Source organism: Oncorhynchus gorbuscha, linkage group LG02, assembly GCF_021184085.1.
Source record: "Oncorhynchus gorbuscha isolate QuinsamMale2020 ecotype Even-year linkage group LG02, OgorEven_v1.0, whole genome shotgun sequence".
In the NCBI taxonomy this organism is placed as follows: Eukaryota; Metazoa; Chordata; class Actinopteri; order Salmoniformes; family Salmonidae; genus Oncorhynchus; species Oncorhynchus gorbuscha.
Window position 1 is genome coordinate 64,288,946 of NC_060174.1, and position 20,768 is coordinate 64,309,713.

At 43.8% G+C, this 20,768-nt stretch overlaps 2 protein-coding genes across 2 annotated transcripts; one reads left to right on the forward strand and one right to left on the reverse strand.

The window, feature by feature from the left end:
- The first annotated feature begins 2,018 nt into the window (after positions 1-2,018).
- wdr73 (WD repeat domain 73) lies at positions 2,019-4,525 on the forward strand. Its single transcript, XM_046317364.1, has 8 exons — positions 2,019-2,144; positions 2,394-2,461; positions 2,572-2,657; positions 2,758-2,846; positions 2,928-2,995; positions 3,188-3,352; positions 3,479-3,847; positions 3,995-4,525. The coding sequence occupies exons 1-8, from the start codon at positions 2,083-2,085 to the stop codon at positions 4,231-4,233; spliced, it is 1,146 nt and encodes a 381-aa protein (XP_046173320.1). The 5' UTR covers positions 2,019-2,082; the 3' UTR covers positions 4,234-4,525.
- An 82-nt stretch (positions 4,526-4,607) lies between these two features.
- LOC124007069 (sialidase-3-like) lies at positions 4,608-7,356 on the reverse strand. The gene is made up of 3 exons (XM_046317351.1): positions 7,164-7,356; positions 6,703-6,951; positions 4,608-6,561 (listed from the first exon to the last, which is right to left on the reverse strand). Exons 2-3 carry the CDS (start codon positions 6,931-6,933, stop codon positions 5,566-5,568), a joined length of 1,227 nt encoding a protein of 408 aa, XP_046173307.1. The 5' UTR covers positions 6,934-6,951; positions 7,164-7,356; the 3' UTR covers positions 4,608-5,565.
- Positions 7,357-20,768: the final 13,412 nt, after the last annotated feature.

The window sequence follows — 20,768 nt, forward strand, 5'->3', positions numbered from 1 at the left end:
CAAATCTGTTTACATGAGGCTTTCTATCGTCACAGTTATATCACAGTAAACCACACAGACCTTACACCAGCTGGTTTAGCCCAGCAATTTAGGGGGAGTGAACAGGGTGGGTTTCTGATGTTATTCACTAGTACTTTATTTTGATCAACTGAAACTTTTTCTTTTGAAAAGAGACTTTAACAAATACCCTGCTCTATTTGAAATTAAGAATAATTGTGCCGAGTTGAACGTTGTTTAACAGAATCATGAATGCTCTTTTCTGGAACAACACGGTGTAACTTTGGATATTTTTCTCTTTAGTACTATACTGTTTGATGTGTATTAAAATAATTAACATTAAAGAGTAAGATTCAATTATGGGCAGATAATTAAATGTATGAAAGTGAGTCAAAATACGTATATTTTTGACTGGCAGAACAAACCTACCTCCATGTCATGACTGTTCATGGCCTTATCTCTGCAGATAGCTAACCTGTAGCTAACCTGTATCTCTGCAGATAGCTAACCTGTAGCTAACCTGTATCTCTGCAGTTAGCTAACCTGTATCTAACCTGTATCTCTGCAGATAGCTAACCTGTATCTCTGCAGATAGCTAACCTGTAGCTAACCTGTATCTCTGCAGATAGCTAACCTGTAGCTAACCTGTATCTCTGCAGATAGCTAACCTGTATCTCTGCAGATAGCTAACCTGTAGCTAACCTGTATCTCTGCAGATAGCTAACCTGTATCTCTGCAGATAGCTAACCTGTAGCTAACCTGTATCTCTGCAGATAGCTAACCTGTATCTCTGCAGATAGCTAACCTGTAGCTAACCTGTATCTCTGCAGATAGCTAACCTGTAGCTAACCTGTATCTCTGCAGATAGCTAACCTGTAGCTAACCTGTATCTCTGCAGATAGCTAACCTGTAGCTAACCTGTATCTCTGCAGATAGCTAACCTGTATCTCTGCAGATAGCTAACCTGTAGCTAACCTGTATCTCTAGCAAACCTGAGAGCTATACTTGTATCAGAGATAGCTAACCTGTAGCTAACCTGTATCTCTGCAGATAGCTAACCTGTATCTCTATAGCTAACCTGTATCTCTGCAGATAGCTAACCTGTATCTCTGCAGATAGCTAACCTGTATCTCTGCAGATAGCTAACCTGAATCTCTGCAGATAGCTAACCTGTATCTTTGCAAATAGCTAACCTGTATCTCTTCAGATAGCTAACCTGTAGCTAACCTGAATCTCTGCAGATAGCTAACCTGTATCTCTGCAGATAGTTAACCTGTATCTCTGCAGATAGCTAACCTGTATCTCTTCAGATAGCTAACCTGTAGCTAACCTGAATCTCTGCAGATAGCTAACCTGCTAACCTGTATCTCTGCAGACAGTTAACCTGCTAACCTGTATCTCTGCAGATAGCTAACCTGTATCTCTGCAGATAGTTAACCTGCTAACCTGTATCTCTGCAGATAGCCAACCTGCTAACCTTTATGCTCTTAACCAAGTGTAACGTTGCAACCATGACACATCACACAGCCAACTTCTTGACTTGCCGTCAAGTTGGACAAGCTCCTAATCAACCACTACTTTTGACTATGGTTTTTACAGCGACAGTCTGTAAAGATTTCCAGGAATTTCAACTAATGAACAATCGAACCTGTTAAATCAAATCAAATCTTATTTGTCTCATGTGCCGAATACAACAGGTGTTGTAGACCTTACAGTGAAATGTTTACTTACAAGCACTTAACCAACAATGCACTTATTTTTTTAAAGAAAAAAACAAACAAAACAAAAAAACAAGAAATAAAAGTAACAAATAATTCAAGAGCAGCAGTAAAAACATTCTTATATTTTTGTTGTCATATTAAATATTAAATCAAGTGCTATTTGCATGTGAAAATGTAATGGGGTGGATGTATTTGCTTCATTGTTTATGTTTTGGTTGGTGGACATGGCCCACTCTTTGACTGGATGCGCATTACAGAAAGTTGCTCTGATCTACACTCCAATCCGCTAGGTGGCAACACGGCTGCTTATCTGCTACTAATCAAATACAGGCGGAGGTACAGAAGTTGTTTAGCGGTGGACGAGATGGGTGAAACCTCTTCGGTTGAGAATGAATTTGATGACTGGTTTATCGAGTCTTTGAAAATGTAAGTACGAATTATTTTGTGAAATAGTGAAAGTGAGTTGAGACTTCCTTGATATATTGAAGTTGCTTAAATCATGCTTCACGTGTCTCTGTGGGAAAACACTAGGGGTACATTCACAGGCGCAATGTTTTAGGACGTTCCAGATAAGACTAGAATATCTTTTAACAGTATATACTTGCTGCTTTTCTTATTACATGTGATGCACCTGCTCTAAACCGAGTTCACCTTACACACGTAGTTCTCTTTCAGATACAATAATATTCACGAGTATCAACTTGAACATCCTACAAGAGTAATTGAATGGACATCAGAAAAAAGTAGGCCTTTTCATAATTTTCACATTTTACAAGGCTATATAGTATGTTTGGATTATAACCAACCAACCACATTGATTGTGTTTAAATTACTTTTTGTCTTTACCCCACAGCTATATGTGTTGCAGGTTACAGTTCAGATAAAAATGAAATTTTAGAGCTGCTTTTGCCACTGAAACTTTTCACTGATGATAATCAGGTAATGGATTGAAATGATTAAAGCATGAAACAAAACGTTTCAAGATATCAATTATGTATTGGAACGTCAGACTACCAATGTGTCTATTCAATGTGGGCAGGGTCTTTGTGCAGAACGAGATTTCAAAGTGGTCCATGGAGGTTTCTCAGATGGCTCCATTCATTGCCTCAAACACATTCCAGGAACAAGGTATATCATAGTAGCCATTGATTATGTAACTTCCTTTTCTTGCCATGAGCTTTCATCTTCAAACTGTTGTTTCTCGTAAAGGTGTGTCGTTACCAATGATGGCTTCAACTCCAATCTCCAGGTGTGGGACTTAGGAGGAGACGATTGTGGTGAGTAGACCTACTGTTTCCTTGTCTCCTTTTCTGTGTATTACAGTATAATAAGACTGCAGTTCCTATCTACTCTCCACTTTATACTGCACATTCAAATGATGATTTACAACCTGATTAGGCCCCAGTCAGCATCGGCCTTACCCACATTGAAATCTTATTTCTCTTGCGGGATTTGTCTTCAAATGCTAGATGTCATAAAGAGGACAGGAGTTTTACAACTGAAGAGTGCATCATCAGATAAAGGTGTCAAAATAGCCCCTGGGTTAACTGGAGGCCCATGTGTTCTTCATGGCTCTCAGATCAGCGACATTCAACTGACTGAGCTGACGTCAGGGAAGCCACTCTACTCTCTGGGTAATAGCCTGTTTTATACAGTGACACTGAAGCATTCCAGGCAACTCCAATTTCCTATAGAGTATAATGTTGGTGTACAAACACGTGTATAACAGTCACGGATATCTTTTTTTCCTTCCATCTCAGGGAAAGACATTCCAGATTTACTAAGCTCCCTGCAATTTGTGAATGGCAGTGTATTTCTCGCTTGTGCCTGCAATGGTGACCTGTATGTGGGGGACACACGGAATCCTTCTGGTCTTCAGAATAACCCAGCTGGAGGGAGAGAGGGCGTCCACTGGTGTATGGGTGTTAAAACAGACCTGTCCTCATCAGATCCATCCTCCTGTAGTGTAGCAAGGCTCTCCTCTGCCTGCCAAGTGGTTGTGTCTGATCTAAGGGATCTAAGAGCCCCCTTGTGTCAAGTCCAGTTTCATGTCCAGAGGAAAACTACCAGTGATGACTTCATGAAGGTGACATGGGCGCCCGCTTTAGACAACTGTCTTGCTGTGTCAGGTGAGCAAAATGTCACGCCTTCATCCTGCTTTATGTGATGAATTCATGTCTTATGGATTGTACAAATTTCTTGCTTTCTAAATATATGTTCCAATTGAAGGCTCTTGTAATACAGAACTTTTCCATTGTATTTGTCTTCCCGTCTAGGTTTTGATGGAATGGTGCAAATCTACGACACTGCCTCTTGGAGACCAGAGTTGATGGAATTCCAGCCTCTTTTTATCCACCGAGGTCACATGATGTCCGATGATCAGTTTGACACTTCATCAGCTGTGGTCACCACTCATGTTTGGCATCCAAGTCGACCCAGGACTGTCCTCTCTGCTGCTGTAGACGGGTCTGTGCATGTATGGGACTGGGTCGACAAAGCCACTGCCAGCTGTTGACATTCAAACACACTTACAGCTCAATGTTAATCATTACGCAGCGTTGAACCTTGCCTGAAGTCGACATGTCCTTTTCATTATGTAAGGAATATGTAAAGCACTATTTGTGATAAGATGCCACTTGTTTGTTTTCCCATTCTTATGAGTAGTTGTTATTCCCATACTGTACACACATTTGCATGGAAGAGGTATTCTGGGTTTGTACTATTATATTTTTTAAGAGACATTTGACTACAACATTAAACTGATCTCTTCATGTACCTGCTAAATAAGACAAACCCTGGACCATGAACCTAAAGGTGGATGGCAGTATCACTTGCATCGCAGTTTCTTCGCTCACAGTATTATGCCAATCAAAAAGATAAACACAGCTTGTTAGAATTTTATTTTCAAAAGAGAGCTCTGCATGCCATTCACATGAATGATTAACAATGTTTTTATGCATCTTCTGCATAGCCAAGGATGCAGGCAGGACAGTAATGTGGAGGTAGTTGAGGCAGAACTACTATTGTAGCATCATTTAGAGATAAGGAACATATTCAACTGATCTTGAACATTGGAGTTATCACCTGTGCATTAGCAGGCACTACAGAGAGGTTCACTGTCAGTGCATTACATAGGGTCTGAACAACACCATACATTTTTAACAAAAAAAACATTTAGAAATTAAGTAGTCCTACATTTACTGTTTGTGGACTGTCAAACATAAGATAGAAAGTGCTTAAAGACCAGAATGGAGTGTGGGTTTAGGAAGTCAATGCAGTTGGAACAGATGAGTCACGGTACTTGATGATACAGGGATGTCTGTTCATTCAATAGGGAGCAACCACTTGATGATACAGGGATGTCTGTTCATTCAATAGGGCACATGACTTAAAGTAATGCCTGAGGAGCAGAAGTGTTGCCTGATCATGGCCTGTAGGTGGTTGTAGTCTTCATAGGGTGCTTGGCAAACATAAGGAATTGCATGACTACATTGAGGTGAAAGGAGTTTCATTGTACAACTGCAAGTAAAAGTATGCCGTTTAAATAGACCACTGCTTAGAGATTAGCATCCAATGACAGCATGCATTGCAGTGCATACAGTCAGACTTCATAAAATGATCACATCTACATATTATATTACATTTGATTCAACTATGATTGCATTTCAAGAAATCGTAGCGTCAGATGCCTTTTTTTACACAAAACAACTTTCATATAAATGATCATGTTTCATTATTTTCAGATGACTTCTTTTTATATAAATTGAGGATAAAGATGATCGTGTGCCTCAACTGACCACTGAATCTGATTGGAATTTGAGTGTAGTACTTAAATAAAAACAACAAACTAGAAGGTATTTCCTTTCTCGTCAACGGTCTGCATGACATCACTGAGGGGAAAAGACACAAAGGCAATCTGTTCAAGCTCACTATTCTCGCCACATTCCATCAGGCAAGCAAAGTGCTCGGTGTCCTCACTGTAGGCCAGGTCTGAGTAGCCACTGGGTCCACTGTGGACGATCCAGGGCCGGTCCCAACCTGACGTGTGCAGTGGGGACCGGTTCAAATACACTCCCAAGTCTTTCCTCGTCCTCTTATTGGTCGGGTGGGTGAAGAGTAGCCAGGTTTGCGTGTCTGAGGCCAGCGGTGGTGATGTGGTACCACCCATGCTCTCTTCACCTTGCTCAGGGGCAGGGAAGCCAATCACACTGCCTTGGCAACCACCGTGGCACGGCTCCACTAACCTTGGAGCCAAGCGGGGCTTGTCAAAGTAAACCCCACTGCTCTCACTCAAAGCTTCCACTCTGTGACCTCTATGACGGGCGTTGCAGTACAGGTGACTGCTGCCCTCGTGGTCTATGATCTCTGCCATCTCACATTCACAGGACTTTCTTTGAAGCATCCTGCCCATTTGCCATGTCTGACCAAAGTCGTCACTGTATATTGAGAGAGCATGTGGCTGTACCGTGAAGGGGAAGGGGAAGGAGAAGCATTTGCAGTGGATATAATAGGCATAGGTAGGAATGATCAATCTTCCACTCTCCATTTGAATGCCATGGCCTGGTCCCACAGCAAATGTAGCCCACCTTCTGACCGTTTTGCCTATCACACTCTCTGTCAAGTCCTTTGTCTGGCTCCAGCTCTGGCCCTCATCATTACTGGTGATGTAACACAGGTGTGCCTTATTCTTGCCTGTACAGATCTGATGGTGCTCTGGAGTGTTACCCAAAATGCAGATGAAAAATAGGAATAGAGTCTTGGTATTCTTCTCATACACCGGGCAGGGGTTCATGGTGCGGTGGTCTGGTAAACATGCTGATAATAGCTCCTGGGATTCTGACCACTGGGGAACAATGTGAAAGTATTGAAACAATCATCAATAGGAAATAAAAAATGTATGCATGTAACTCAACTAAATTAATCATGAAAACCTTCAACTGTGTATTATGACTATGATGTGTTTAGATTTGAAGTCTACATTTACCTGAGTAGATCCATTTTGTTGAGTGCCTCTCCTCATAACAATAAGTTTTGCATCAATGTCACTGGGGGAAGAGCGCTTCTCTGCAAAGGCAAGGAATGTCTGACTCTCTTTTAGGTAGATGAGAGCTGGGATTCTGTATGTCGTCCCAGTTTGCTCCCGTTTGAACAGAGTCGTTTTAGCAGGTTGCATTTTGTTTCCCGGGAAATAACTCCTTGATGAGGTATTCCCCATAGCTAAATGTCCTGGTTCCTGCAAACAGAGGGATTACTTACACACATGACAAATCACCTTAGACACATATTTCACAATATTCCCTGCCTGGACATGAAAACACTGTTTCTCAGTTTAATCGACTAACATTATGCTGGTATATCGCGACAGCTGACGTTCAAGAAAAATAATAAACAACATGCAAAAAGATAATACTATCCTAACGTCGAAATTAGTCAAAACACACTTACGGGAGCTGGCTTTTTAGGCTACAAATCACACCGTTGTGTCGTGAGACCCAGTTAAAACGGTCAAAGTTTAGCTATCTCTTAAACAATTTGTACGCAAATTTGGAAGCGTGTCGTGAAATAGAAGTAATTGGCTCATCGCTTGTGCTGTGTAACGTCAGTAGCGCCGCAAAAGAGACCAAAATCATTCTATACCGCCAACCGCTGGCGGGAATGTGGTACGAGACTGCAAATGTTGCCGTGTTGCTAGGATACCTACAAATATTTAACCAGCTCACAACAAACATAGGTTGCCTACTCAGTGGCGATTTGAGTATGGGATGGAATTGGGATGCATGCCAACAAAGCCACTACACAATACTAAACAATACATTAATTGCACTATAACGCCGACAAACGGTGCCCACAAACTGTTAGGGCCTACATAAAGCTGTCCCAACAGCAGTCCCAAAATCTTACCACTGCTACACCTGGCTCTCAGCAGAGCCTTGTCTGGCAGCGAAACAGTTCATTCAGCCTCATTTACTGCCTTAAAAAAAAAAACATAGCTGATGGCTGACTTGCTTAAACAAATGTGGTTTCTAATGCCAATTCAGATGTACAAACTATGACACAAGGAGACGACAAGCAACCTGTAATTTCGATTAAGACATTAATGAGCGAGCTAGGACGGACGTAGTCAATATAACTATTTGTTCAGCACTTTTGAAATGTACAGTTACAGAATTCAGAACATGGGCCGTTCTTACAGTGTTCTACCTGTTCACCAAGTCAGAACTCTAGGATAAACAAAGGGGGTATATAAGCAGACAATGAGTGTCACACCCTGATCTGTTTTACCTGTCTTTGTGATTGTCTCCACCCCCCTCCAGGAGTCACCCATCTTCCCCATTATTCCCAGTGTATTTAATCCTGTGTTCTCTGTTTGTCTGTCGCCAGTGTGTCTCGTCTTGCTTACCAGAGTGTTTTTCCAAACTCCTGTTTTTTCTTAGTCTCTGTTTTATAGTCCTCCCGGTTCTGACCTCTTGCCTGCCCTGACACAGCCTGCCTGCCTGACCATTCAGCCTGCCTTGACCTCGAGCCTGCCTGCCACCCTGTACCATTTGGACTCTGACCTGGTTTATGAACTTTTGCCTGTCCTCGATCTGCCTCTTGCCTGCCCCTTGTTGTCTAATAAATATCAGAGACTTGACGCATCTGCCTCCTGTGTTTGCATCTGGGTCTCACCCTGTGTCGTTATCGAAAGCTCTTACAATTTTCGATGATTACATTTCTCTAAAACAGGTTATAGGCTACATGTGCACCACCAAGTCAGAAAAGCAGGCAAAATTAAGAGGTGTAAATAGACCAAATTATTAGGGTGAGGCACATGGGCTACTAACATCTTACTACACAACATGCACTTAGTATTACTTTCTTAGCTACAGTATACATATCTCCCTGGTATATTACATCATTTATGCAGCACCATAAAAAAATGATTTCAAAACTACTGGTGAATGCACCAATTTGTAAGTCGCTCTGGATAAGAGCGTCTGCTAAATGACTTAAATGTAATGTACTGGGAACTCATAAAAAAACATTGTTGAATCATGATGACGTTATAATCTTCAGGTCGTAGCGCTAGAAAGAGGTTGGATTTACAATTCTGAGTTGGATGACCATTCAAAACGTATTTTCCCAGTCGGAGCTCGTTTATTCCCGACTTCCCAGTTGTCTTGAGCTCACTGAAGTCAAGTTTTCGCAGATCAGAGTTAACGGTTGTTTTGAGCGCAGCACAAATCATGCTTCATTGACAGCATGGCCAATGTTGAATGTTTATCATTTTAAACTTGGAAAAGAGCCCCTTAATCCCAGATATGGGACCACACAGCCACTCCACCGAATAGCAGGCTACTGATTGCTTTGCAATGCTTGCAGTTAGCCACTGTCACTGATTCCTTCCAAACCACTCATTGTTGCGATTTTCAACTTGTTGTGTAATGTTTATGTTCAATGGCCGATGAGCAACGATACATTTTATCTAAATTTCTCTTCATATGACAAGGATTTGCCAGTAGATTGTCGATTTGATTCATGATGATGACTGCTAGATAAGATTTTGAAAGTATGATGTTGACATGATCAGTCCAATCAAAGTTTCTGTACATATAACGTGATTTGCCGTAATTTTATCTGTGGCCAATGACCTTGACTCTTCTTGGATGGGCACTTCTAATGTAACTCTATGGCAGCACCCACGGGGCTAGATTGTTCTAGCTCTACCCTTAAGACTTGGCGGTGGCGTAGTGTCCCCATGAGTGACAGAACACTGAGCCAATCATGGCGCAATGCTCCATATTTTCTGCTGACTTGCCCCACCACCACAGAAAGCACTGAGCTATGCTGAAACACCTGCATTTTGGAGCTGCCTTACACAAGAAAACAAAAAAAGAGACCATGTTTGTATTAACTCAATATATATTTTTACATTGTTTGCAAATGTATATGTGACACATATTAATGCCAAAATAACATGCAAAACTAAATCAGCTTCAGGCCTTCCTCCCAACAAGGCTGCCCCCCGCCATGACCCCTCACAGCTGTGAGTTCATGTTCATATTGGAATCACATTGTTTTTATTGTAGATTTTAAACTGTAGGTAAGTGCAGTTTTCTGGTTTAGTTCCCTCAGTCATAGATGAAACCTTCCTGCTCAACAGGGTTTAACCACTAGAATGAAACGAGTGGCTTCCTGGTGTGCATGTGCTCAGAAATGTGGCTCTTATGGTTTGTTATCTGGTAAAAGTTGGTGTAGTACCTTACGTTCCACTGGGTGGCAATATAGGATGACAAAGAGGAGAAATTTACCAAGTGTTCTCTCTTCATACACGTTTGAACAGAATACCTGCTAATAGTAATAGACACTTAAGTAACTTTTTGAATTCTAGAAGTGTGTGGAATATGTTCATATTTACTCCTACTGAATAGGGAAAAGGATAATGGCATGCGATTTCAAACTCTTGAGGTGCTGATGCTACAGTAGATGACAATAAGCTGTCCCCTGGTGTCTTCAGAAGCCTTGCCAACCTGAACAGGTCAGTCATAGTTTCAAAACGTAGTATTATTCCGGTCCACAGTATGGTAAATGGAAGAAAACAGTGCATAATGCACACCTACCTGCATATCTGTAAACTGCCGTGGTAATACACTGAGTGTACAAAACATTGAGAACACCTGCTCTTCCATGACATAGACCAATGGTTCTCAAATCCAGTCCTCGAGTATCCACAACAGTACACATTTTTATTGTAGCCCTGGACAGGCACACCTGATTCAATTTGACAACTAATCATCAGGCCCTCAATGAGTTGAATCAGGTGTGCTTGTCCGGGGCTACAACAAAAATGTGCACTTTTGGGGATACTCAAGGACTGGAGTTGGGAACCACTGGTCTATGTCACAGAAGAGCAGGTGTTATCGATGTTTTGTACACTCAGTGTATTACCACGGCAGTTTACAGATATGCAGGTAGGTGTGCATTATGCACTGTTTTCTTCCATTTACCATGTGCTTTTGGGGATACTCAAGGACTGGAGTTGGGAACCACTGACTTAGACTGACCAGGTGAATGCTATGATCCCTTATTGATTTCAATTGTTAGATCCACTTCAATCAGTGTAGATGAAGGGGAGGAGACAGGTTAAAGAAGGATATTTAAGCTTTGAGACAATTGAGACATGGATTGTCTATGTGTGCCATTCAAAGGGTGAATGGGCAACAAGACAAAAAATATTGAAATGCCTTTGAACAGGGTGTGGTAATGGTGAAACTTAACATTAGGAAGGTGCACTTAATGCTTTGTAAACTCAGTGTGGGTCATTGTCTGTTTTAGTCTACAGCATTTACACCTGCAGGAGAACCACATCTCAGTAGTACCAAAGGTGTTACCGAGGAACTTGCAACAGAAGGGATATTTGTAACACCAGTAGATGTGTCTGGAACAAAATTATGATTGAACAGGACTTTTTTTTCTGTACTGACACAGAACCCCTCCACTGGTTTCTTGGGCTCAGTGCTAGTGAATGACACTCAACCTGTCTTCATCATAAGGGAGGTTTCTGAGTCAAAGGTGAACAAGGTGATTAGCTCACTAAAGAACTCTAAAGCCAAAGATGTGTTTGGGATGGACTCTACCTTTCTTAAAAACTACAAAGAGTCACTCATTGGCCCCATTACGAAGGTCACCAACACATCTATTGGTCTCGGTGTGTTTCCCAAGGGTATGGAAGTCGGCCATAATAACGGCCATCTATAAATCAGGCGACCCTGCTGACGTGAGTAACTACAGGCCCATTAGTATACTACCTGTGGTGTCAAAGGTTGTTGAAAAGTGTGTAGCAGAACAACTGATTGCCCACCTCAACAACAGCCCCTTCACATTACACTCCATGCAGTTTGGCTTCAGAGCGAAACACTCCACGGAAACGGCCAACTGCTTTCTTCTGGAAAATGTGAAGTCCAAGATGGACAAAGGGGGTGCTGTTGGGGCTGTGTTTCTGGACCTAAGGAAGGCTTTTGATACTGTTAACCATGAGATTCTCATCACAAAATTGTCCAAGTTCAACTTTTCCCCTGATGCTGTCATGTTTTGTCATTTATTATCTTGTCTTGTCCCTGTGCTTCCCATTCTATTCGTTTCCCTCTGCTGGTCTTATTTGGTTCTTTCCCTCTTTCTATCCCTCTCTCTCCCCCTCCCTCTCTCACTCTCTCGCTCTCTCTTCTCTCTATCGTTCCGTTCCTGCTCCCAGCTGTTCCTATTCCCCTAATCAATCATTTAGTCTTCCCACACCTGTTCCCGATCCTTTCCCCTGATTAGAGTCCCTATTTCTTCCTTTGTGTTCCGTTCCTGTCCTGTCGGTTCCTTGTCTAGAATTCACCGTGCTGTGTTTGTGTATCGCCCTGTCGTGTCGTGTTTTCCTCAGATGCTGCGTGGTGAGCAGGTGTCTGAGTCTGTCTGGTTCAAGTGCCTTCCCGAGGCAACCTGCTGTTCACCTGCTGTTCAAGATCGAGTCTCCAGTTTGTCCTCGTCATTTCGAGTGACAGTTGTGTTTTTTGTTTGTATTTACTTTACTGGATTAAAGACTCTGTTTTCGCCAAGTCGCTTTTGGGTCCTCTTTCACCTGCATGACAGAAGGAACCGACCAAGGAGTGGACTCTTTGATTGCTCTCGCCATCCGCATAGAACGACGGGTAGATCTTCGTCACCGGGCTCGTGGAAGAGAGCTCGCATCAACGGTGTTTCCCTGCTCCGCATCGCAACCATCTCCCTCCTCTGGCTCAGAGTCTGAGCCCATGCAGCTGGGAGGGATTCGCATCTCGACTAAGGAGAGGGAACGGAGGATCACCAACCGCCTGTGCCTCTATTGCGGAGTTGCTGGACATTTTGTTAATTCATGTCCAGTAAAAGCCAGAGCTCATCTGTAAGCGGAGGGCTACAGGTGAGCGCAACTACTCAAGTCTCTCCATCAAAATCCTGTACTACTTTGTCGGTCCATCTACGCTGGACCGGTTGGCGTGCTACATGTAGTGCCTTGATAGACTCTGGGGCTGAGGGTTGTTTCATGGACGAAGCATGGGTTCGAAACATGACATTCCTTTCAGAGAGTTAGAGAAGCCTACGCCCATGTTCGCCTTAGATGGTAGTCATCTTCCCAGTATCAGATTTGAGACACTACCTTTAACCCTCACAGTATCTGGTAACCACAGTGAGACTATTTCTTTTTGATTTTTCGTTCACCGTTTACACCGGTTGTTTTGGGTCATCCTGGCTAGTATGTCATAATCCTTCTATTAATTGGTCTAGTAATTCTATCCTATCCTGGAACGTTTCTTGTCATGTGAAGTGTTTAATGTCTGCCATCCCTCCCGTTTCTTCTGTCCCTACTTCTCAGGAGGAACCTGGCGATTTGACAGGAGTGCCGGAGGAATATCATGATCTGCGCACGGTCTTCAGTCGGTCCCGAGCCAACTCCCTTCCTCCTCACCGGTCACTGATTGTAGTATTGATCTCCTTCCGGGGACCACTCCTCCTCGGGGTAGACTATACTCTCTGTCGGCTCCCGAACGTAAGGCTCTCGAGGATTATTTGTCTGTGTCTCTTGACGCCGGTACCATAGTGCCTTCTTCCTCTCCGGCCGGGGCGGGGTTCTTTTTTGTTAAGAAGAAGGACGGTACTCTGCGCCCCTGCGTGGATTATCGAGGGCTGAATGACATAACGGTTAAGAATCGTTATCCGCTTCCCCTTATGTCATCAGCCTTCGAGATTCTGCAGGGAGCCAGGTGCTTTACTAAGTTGGACCTTCGTAACGCTTACCATCTCGTGCGCATCAGAGAGGGGGACGAGTGGAAAACGGCGTTTAACACTCCGTTAGGGCATTTTGAGTACTGGTTCTGCCGTTTGGTCTCGCCAATGCGCCAGCTGTTTTTCAGGCATTAGTTAATGATGTTCTGAGAGACATGCTGAACATCTTTGTTTTTGTCTATCTTGACGATATCCTGATTTTTTCTCCGTCACTCGAGATTCATGTTCAGCACGTTCGACGTGTTCTACAGCGCCTTTTAGAGAATTGTCTCTACGTAAAGTCTGAGAAGTGCTCTTTTCATGTCTCCTCCGTTACTTTTCTCGGTTCCGTTATTTCCGCTGAAGGCATTCAGATGGATTCCGCTAAGGTCCAAGCTGTCAGTGATTGGCCCGTTCCAAGGTCACGTGTCGAGTTGCAGCGCTTTTTAGGTTTCGCTAATTTCTATCGGCGTTTCATTCGTAATTTCGGTCAAGTTGCTGCCCCTCTCACAGCTCTTACTTCTGTCAAGACGTGTTTTAAGTGGTCCGGTTCCGCCCAGGGAGCTTTTGATCTTCTAAAAGAACGTTTTACGTCCGCTCCTATCCTCGTTACTCCTGACGTCACTAGACAATTCATTGTCGAGGTTGACGCTTCAGAGGTAGGCGTGGGAGCCATTCTATCCCAGCGCTTCCAGTCTGACGATAAGGTTCATCCTTGCGCTTATTTTTCTCATCGCCTGTCGCCATCTGAGCGCAACTATGATGTGGGTAACCGTGAACTGCTCGCCATCCGCTTAGCCCTAGGCGAATGGCGACAGTGGTTGGAGGGCGACCGTTCCTTTTGTCGTTTGGACAGACCATAAGAACCTTGAGTACATCCGTTCTGCCAAACGACTTAATGCCCGTCAAGCTCGTTGGGCGTTGTTTTTCGCTCGTTTCGAGTTTGTGATTTCTTACCGTCCGGGTAGCAAGAACACCAAGCCTGATGCCTTATCCCGTCTGTTTAGTTCTTCTGTGGCTTCTACTGATCCCGAGGGGATTCTTCCTTATGGGCGTGTTGTCGGGTTAACAGTCTGGGGAATTGAAAGACAGGTTAAGCAAGCACTCACGCACACTGCGTCGCGCGCGCTTGTCCTAGTAACCTCCTTTTCGTTCCTGTTTCCACTCGTCTGGCTGTTCTTCAGTGGGCTCACTCTGCCAAGTTAGCTGGTCATCCCGGTGTTCGAGGCACTCTTGCGTCTATTCGCCAGCGCTTTTGGTGGCCGACTCAGGAGCGTGACACGCGCCGTTTCGTGGCTGCTTGTTCGGACTGCGCGCAGACTAAGTCGGGTAACTCTCCTCCTGCCGGTCGTCTCAGACCGCTCCCCATTCCTTCTCGACCATGGTCTCACATCGCCCTAGACTTCATTACCGGTCTGCCTTTGTCTGCGGGGAAGACTGTGATTCTTACGGTTGTCGATAGGTTCTCTAAGGCGGCACATTTCATTCCCCTCGCTAAACTTCCTTCCGCTAAGGAGACGGCACAAATCATTATCGAGAATGTATTCAGAATTCATGGCCTCCCGTTAGACGCCGTTTCAGACAGAGGCCCGCAATTCACGTCACAGTTTTGGAGGGAGTTCTGTCGTTTGATTGGTGCGTCCGTCAGTCTCTCTTCCGGGTTTCATCCCCAGTCTAACGGTCAAGCAGAGAGGGCCAATCAGACGATTGGTCGCATACTACGCAGCCTTTCTTTCAGAAACCCTGCGTCTTGGGCAGAACAGCTCCCCTGGGCAGAATACGCTCACAATTCGCTTCCTTCGTCTGCTACCGGGTTATCTCCGTTTCAGAGTAGTCTGGGTTACCAGCCTCCTCTGTTCTCATCCCAGCTTGCCGAGTCCAGCGTTCCCTCCGCTCAAGCGTTTGTCCAACGTTGTGAGCGCACCTGGAGGAGGGTGAGGTCTGCACTTTGCCGTTACAGGGCACAGACTGTGAGAGCCGCCAATAAACGCAGGATTAAGAGTCCAAGGTATTGTTGCAGCCAGAGAGTGTGGCTTTCCACTCGCAACCTTCCTCTTACGACAGCTTCTCGTAAGTTGACTCCGCGGTTCATTGGTCCGTTCCGTGTCTCCCAGGTCGTCAATCCTGTCGCTGTGCGACTGCTTCTTCCGCGACATCTTCGTCGCGTCCATCCTGTCTTCCATGTCTCCTGTGTCAAGCCCTTTCTTCGCACCCCCGTTCGTCTTCCCTCCCCCTCCCGTCCTTGTCGAGAGCGCACCTATTTACAAGGTACATAAGATCATGGACATGCGTTCTCGGGGACGGGGTCACCAATACTTAGTGGATTGGGAGGGTTACGGTCCTGAGGAGAGGAGTTGGGTTCCGTCTCGGGACGTGCTGGACCGTTCACTCATTGATGATTTCCTCCGTTGCCGCCAGGATTCCTCCTCGAGTGCGCCAGGAGGCGCTCGGTGAGTGGGGGGGGTACTGTCATGTTTTGTCATTTATTATCTTGTCTTGTCCCTGTGCTTCCCATTCTATTCGTTTCCCTCTGCTGGTCTTATTTGGTTCTTTCCCTCTTTCTATCCCTCTCTCTCCCCCTCCCTCTCTCACTCTCTCGCTCTCTCTTCTCTCTATCGTTCCGTTCCTGCTCCCAGCTGTTCCTATTCCCCTAATCAATCATTTAGTCTTCCCACACCTGTTCCCGATCCTTTCCCCCTGATTAGAGTCCCTATTTCTTCCTTTGTGTTCCGTTCCTGTCCTGTCGGTTCCTTGTCTAGAATTCACCGTGCTGTGTTTGTGTATCGCCCTGTCGTGTCGTGTTTTCCTCAGATGCTGCGTGGTGAGCAGGTGTCTGAGTCTGTCTGGTTCAAGTGCCTTCCCGAGGCAACCTGCTGTTCACCTGCTGTTCAAGATCGAGTCTCCAGTTTGTCCTCGTCATTTCGAGTGAAAGTTGTGTTTTTTGTTTGTATTTACTTTACTGGATTAAAGACTCTGTTTTCGCCAAGTCGCTTTTGGGTCCTCTTTCACCTGCATGACAGATGCCTTGAGATGGATGAAATCATACCTTGAAGGCAGAACTCAGTGTGTCAGAGTGAGCAATGAGCTGTCGCCCACTCGTAGCTATGATGTGGGCGTGCCCCAAGGGTCAATACTGGGGCCCCTCTTGTTCAGCCTGTACATTAATGATCTGCCTTCTGTCTGTACTGGGTCTGAAATTCAAATGTATGCAGATGATACAGTGATATATGTGCATGCAAAGAGCAAACAACAAGCTGCACAAGAACTCACTACTGTAATGGTCCAGGTTACAAAGTGGCTCAGTGACTCGTGTTTGCATCTCAATGTGAAAAAAACTGTTTGCATGTTCTTCACAAAGAGGGCAACAGATGCTACTGAGCCAGATGTCTATGTGTCAGGGGAGAAGCTCCAGGTGGTATCCGATTTTAAGTACCTTGGCATCATACTTGATTCCAACCTCTCTTTTAAATAGCATGTGAAAAAGGTAATTCAAATAACTAAATTCAACCTAGCTAATTTCCGATTTATACGAAATTGTTTGACTACAGAGGTAGCAAAACTGTACTTCAACTCTATGATACTCCCCCACTTAACATACTGCTTGACTAGTTGGGCCCAAGCTTGCTGTACAACATTAAAACCTATTCAGTCTGTCTACAAACAGGCTCTCAAAGTGCTTGATAGGAAGCCCAATAGCCATCATCATTGTCACATCCTTAGAAAGCATGAGCTCTTGAGTTGGGAAAATCTTGTGCAATACACCGACGCATGTCTTGTATTCAAGATCCTTAATGGCCTGGCTCCCCCTCCACTCAATATTTTTGTTAAATAGAAAACCCAGACATTATGGCAGCAGATCCACAAGGTCTGCCATGAGAGGTGACTGTATAGTTCCCCTAAGGAAAAACACCTTTAGTAAATCTGCGTTCTCTGTGAGAGCTTCCCATGTCTGGAATACACTGCCATCAGACACACATAACTGCACCACATATCACACTTTCACAAAATGCTTGAAAACATGGCTAAAGGTCAATCAGATTTGTGAACATGGTCCCTAGCTGTGTGTTGCCGCTTTCCATGTTGTCTGTTGTCTGTAGCTTGTGAGGTGTGTAAACACTTTGTTGCTTTTATGAATTTTGTCTTGCTGCTTTTTGTTCTATGTTGCTCTGTCTGTATGCTACGTCTTGCATGTCCTATGTTGCTCATCTGTATGCTATGTCTTGCTTGTTCTATGTTGCTATTGTCTATATTGTAATTGTTTTTAATAACCTGCCAAGGGACTGCGGTTGAAAATTAGCCGGCTGGCTAAAACCGGCACTTTTACTGAAACGTTGATTAATGTGCACTGTCCCTGTAAAAATAAAAATAATAAACTAAACTAAACTTTGGGAATCCTCCTCTCTCTGAGGGTTTGGAGACTGAATACATTAATGGTTGGTATACTATATTGTCAAAATAACGTAGCTGGCTTGTATAAAGTTGATTTTGCTCACTTTGCTTTTTATTACTACTTCATGCCCTATAAAACCAACATGTACTAGTTTTCTGCATGTTTATTCTCTTATAGGATGAGTGTGGTCAATCCAAAAATGATTCCCCCACTCACATATTCCTTGATGCTGGGGCTGAGGACAGGAATTGTATGGAGCGTACGGTTTGCTACTACCAGAGCTTAGTTTCCTCAATGTAGCTGATCATAAGGTATGTACATTGTCAAGATATATTTCGGGACGACTATATACTGCGAGTCAGTGAAGTCCCTTGTCTCGTTATTGCCTCCAGATTGTTGAGGAAGAAGCACTGTTGTCTGTAGCTGTGTTTTCCTATGCTCAGTGAGCTTGTTATTCACTCCAACCCACTGACCACACGGGGGAAGTGGTATGTTAACTCCACTTATGTGAAGCCATTATTAAGTATTAACAGATTTGATTAACTTAAATATTTTCTTATCGTTCATTGTATTCCCATCCATGTGACTCCCCCCGTACTGCCGACTGACTTCCTCCAGGAAAGGCTGGGTATTAGAATTAGGTGCAAGAAGACATCAGGGGCTGGTTTCCAAGACCCAGATTAAGCCTTGGCTAAAACACATCCTCAATAGACTCTCCATTAAATACTTTTTAGTCCAGGACTAGGCTTTCTGTGTCTAGGAAACTGGCACCAGACGTTGTGAAACCTTTTGATATTATGTGTTGATTCCAAACGACAGGTTCAAATGCAAAAACAATTGAATCCACATTTGGGCTTTGCATTCACCTGGAAAGTTAAATATGACTGCACAGTCTTTGTTTTCATTTCAATATTTTGTAAACACTGCATTTTGGTCTAACTTTTGATATTGAAACTAATTGATGAACATGAATCTTTCTCTAGGTAAAAATAGATTCCAAAGGTGCCTTTATTGATGCTCTCTGGAGATGAAAGATTTTGAAGATTACAATGGTCATCAGATGACACCTTCCAAAATGAGGAGCCATTTTTTGTGGTGGCTGCTGAGGACAGTGCCGTTTATGATGAGGAAGATAATAAAAAAATTCATGAGCATGTCCTCTATTACAGAATGTTGGATGATATCATTCATATTCTATTCACCCAGTTCAGTGTAACATCGATGGGTTTAGGCTACTACAGTATTCTCAAATGTTCCCTATACCCATCATGACATTGCTACAACTTAGTTTATGTAATTTGATATTGGTGATTCATTCAAAACTGCCTTGCCTACAGCTATCTTATCTAGGGTGTAATCATTAGTCCAACAGTTTCTATTGGACAAATTCAGGATTTTTTTTATCCCTGTTTTGTTTGCTTCCATCTAAGTAATGTTTTTCAACAGAATCATCAGCATGAATAAACTCCTGATCACGAATAAACAAAGCACACTTTCATAGCAGCCTCGTTGTATTCCTTCTCACCTCTATGCACTTTCACCTTTCCCCTTCATTGAAATCCACAAAAGAACACATCAGCTGCATGTGACCAGGGGGGGGGGATATTCCAAGCCAAATCATGTCATATCTGCTACACACAGCCTACATCGTTGTCCCCATATTAGCTAAAGTAACGTCCTAGTCAGCATAGCTAATAGAACTAACGTGTTAGTAACCACACAATCATGCAGTAACGTGAGTGTACAGTCAGTAAGCAGTTTAGCAGTTACACCAGCGGACCCCGGTGGCAATTTGTAAAACCAAAAGCTTACCTTAAAAAGAGTACTAGTGTTGTTAGTCATAGCAAGCTAGTTAACATGGCATCCCTCTGTTAACGCCATGTGTTTGAGTAACTAAACTACCCAGCTACATTTGCTAAGTGGAGATGAAGAAAAATGGACTCTTGCTGCTTCATTTTAAGAAAAAGTTCAACGGTCTCAGTTTTACTATTTTTATGAAATTCACTGAGGATGGTCCTCTTCCTTTGAGGAGCCTCCACTGGTTCATAATGGTAGGAACAGCGCGAATGGCATCAAACACAACCATTTGATACCATTCCATCTATTCAGCTCTAGCCAGTACCATGAGTCCGCCCTCCCCAATTAAGACCACCAACCTGTATTTGTGACAGGTGATTGTCATGTTCTCTTTCATGATATTCAGGAGGATAGTTATTTGCTTTGTTTAACATGCCTATGTACAGTATGGTGACATGAGTATAATAGGTAACTTGTTCTCAGGTGATTTCCCCAATGAATCTGAATACCATCTGATGAGACCAGTCAAAGAGTTTGAGAAAAATTAGTCAAATGCAATTCCAGGAAAATTCAGAGGCTATAAATAGCTATAAATTCCTATAGCCAGTTGCATACCATCCTGCATGCCACTGCTGGCTTGCTTCTGAAGCTAAGCAGGTTTGGTCCTGAAGCTAAGCAGGTGTGGTCCTGAAGCTAAGCAGGTGTGGTCCTGAAGCTAAGCAGGTGTGGTCCTGAAGCTAAGCAGGTGTGGTCCTGAAGCTAAGCAGGTTTGTCCTGAAGCTAAGCAGGTTTGGTCCTGAAGCTAAGCAGGTTTGGTCCTGAAGCTAAGCAGGTTTGGTCCTGAAGCTAAGCAGGTTTGGTCCTGAAGCTAAGCAGGTTTGGTCCTGAAGCTAAGCAGGTTTGGTCCTGAAGCTACGCAGGTTTGGTCCTGGTCAGTCCCTGGATGGGAGACCAGATGCTGCTGGAAGTGGTGTTGGAGGGCCAGTAGGAGGCACTCTTTCCTCTGGTCTAAAAAAAATATCCCAATGCCCCAGGGCAGTGATTGGGGAAACTGCTCTGTGCAGGGTACCGATTTTCAGATGGGTCGTTAAATGGGTGGC

What these genes read in the sequence shown, in the direction of transcription:
- wdr73 (XM_046317364.1), top strand. Translation starts at nt 2,083, where the DNA reads ATGGGTGAAACCTCTTCGGTTGAGAATGAATTTGATGACTGGTTTATC. An exon ending in TGAATGGACATCAGAAAAAA is followed by an intron (nt 2,462 to 2,571) that starts GTAGGCCTTTTC and finishes TTTACCCCACAG; the next exon opens with CTATATGTGTTGCAGGTTAC. An exon ending in CAACTGTCTTGCTGTGTCAG is followed by an intron (nt 3,848 to 3,994) that starts GTGAGCAAAATG and finishes CTTCCCGTCTAG; the next exon opens with GTTTTGATGGAATGGTGCAA.
- LOC124007069 (XM_046317351.1), bottom strand. Translation starts at nt 6,933, where the DNA reads ATGGGGAATACCTCATCAAGGAGTTATTTCCCGGGAAACAAAATGCAA. An exon ending in AACAAAATGGATCTACTCAG is followed by an intron (nt 6,562 to 6,702) that starts GTAAATGTAGAC and finishes ATTGTTCCCCAG; the next exon opens with TGGTCAGAATCCCAGGAGCT.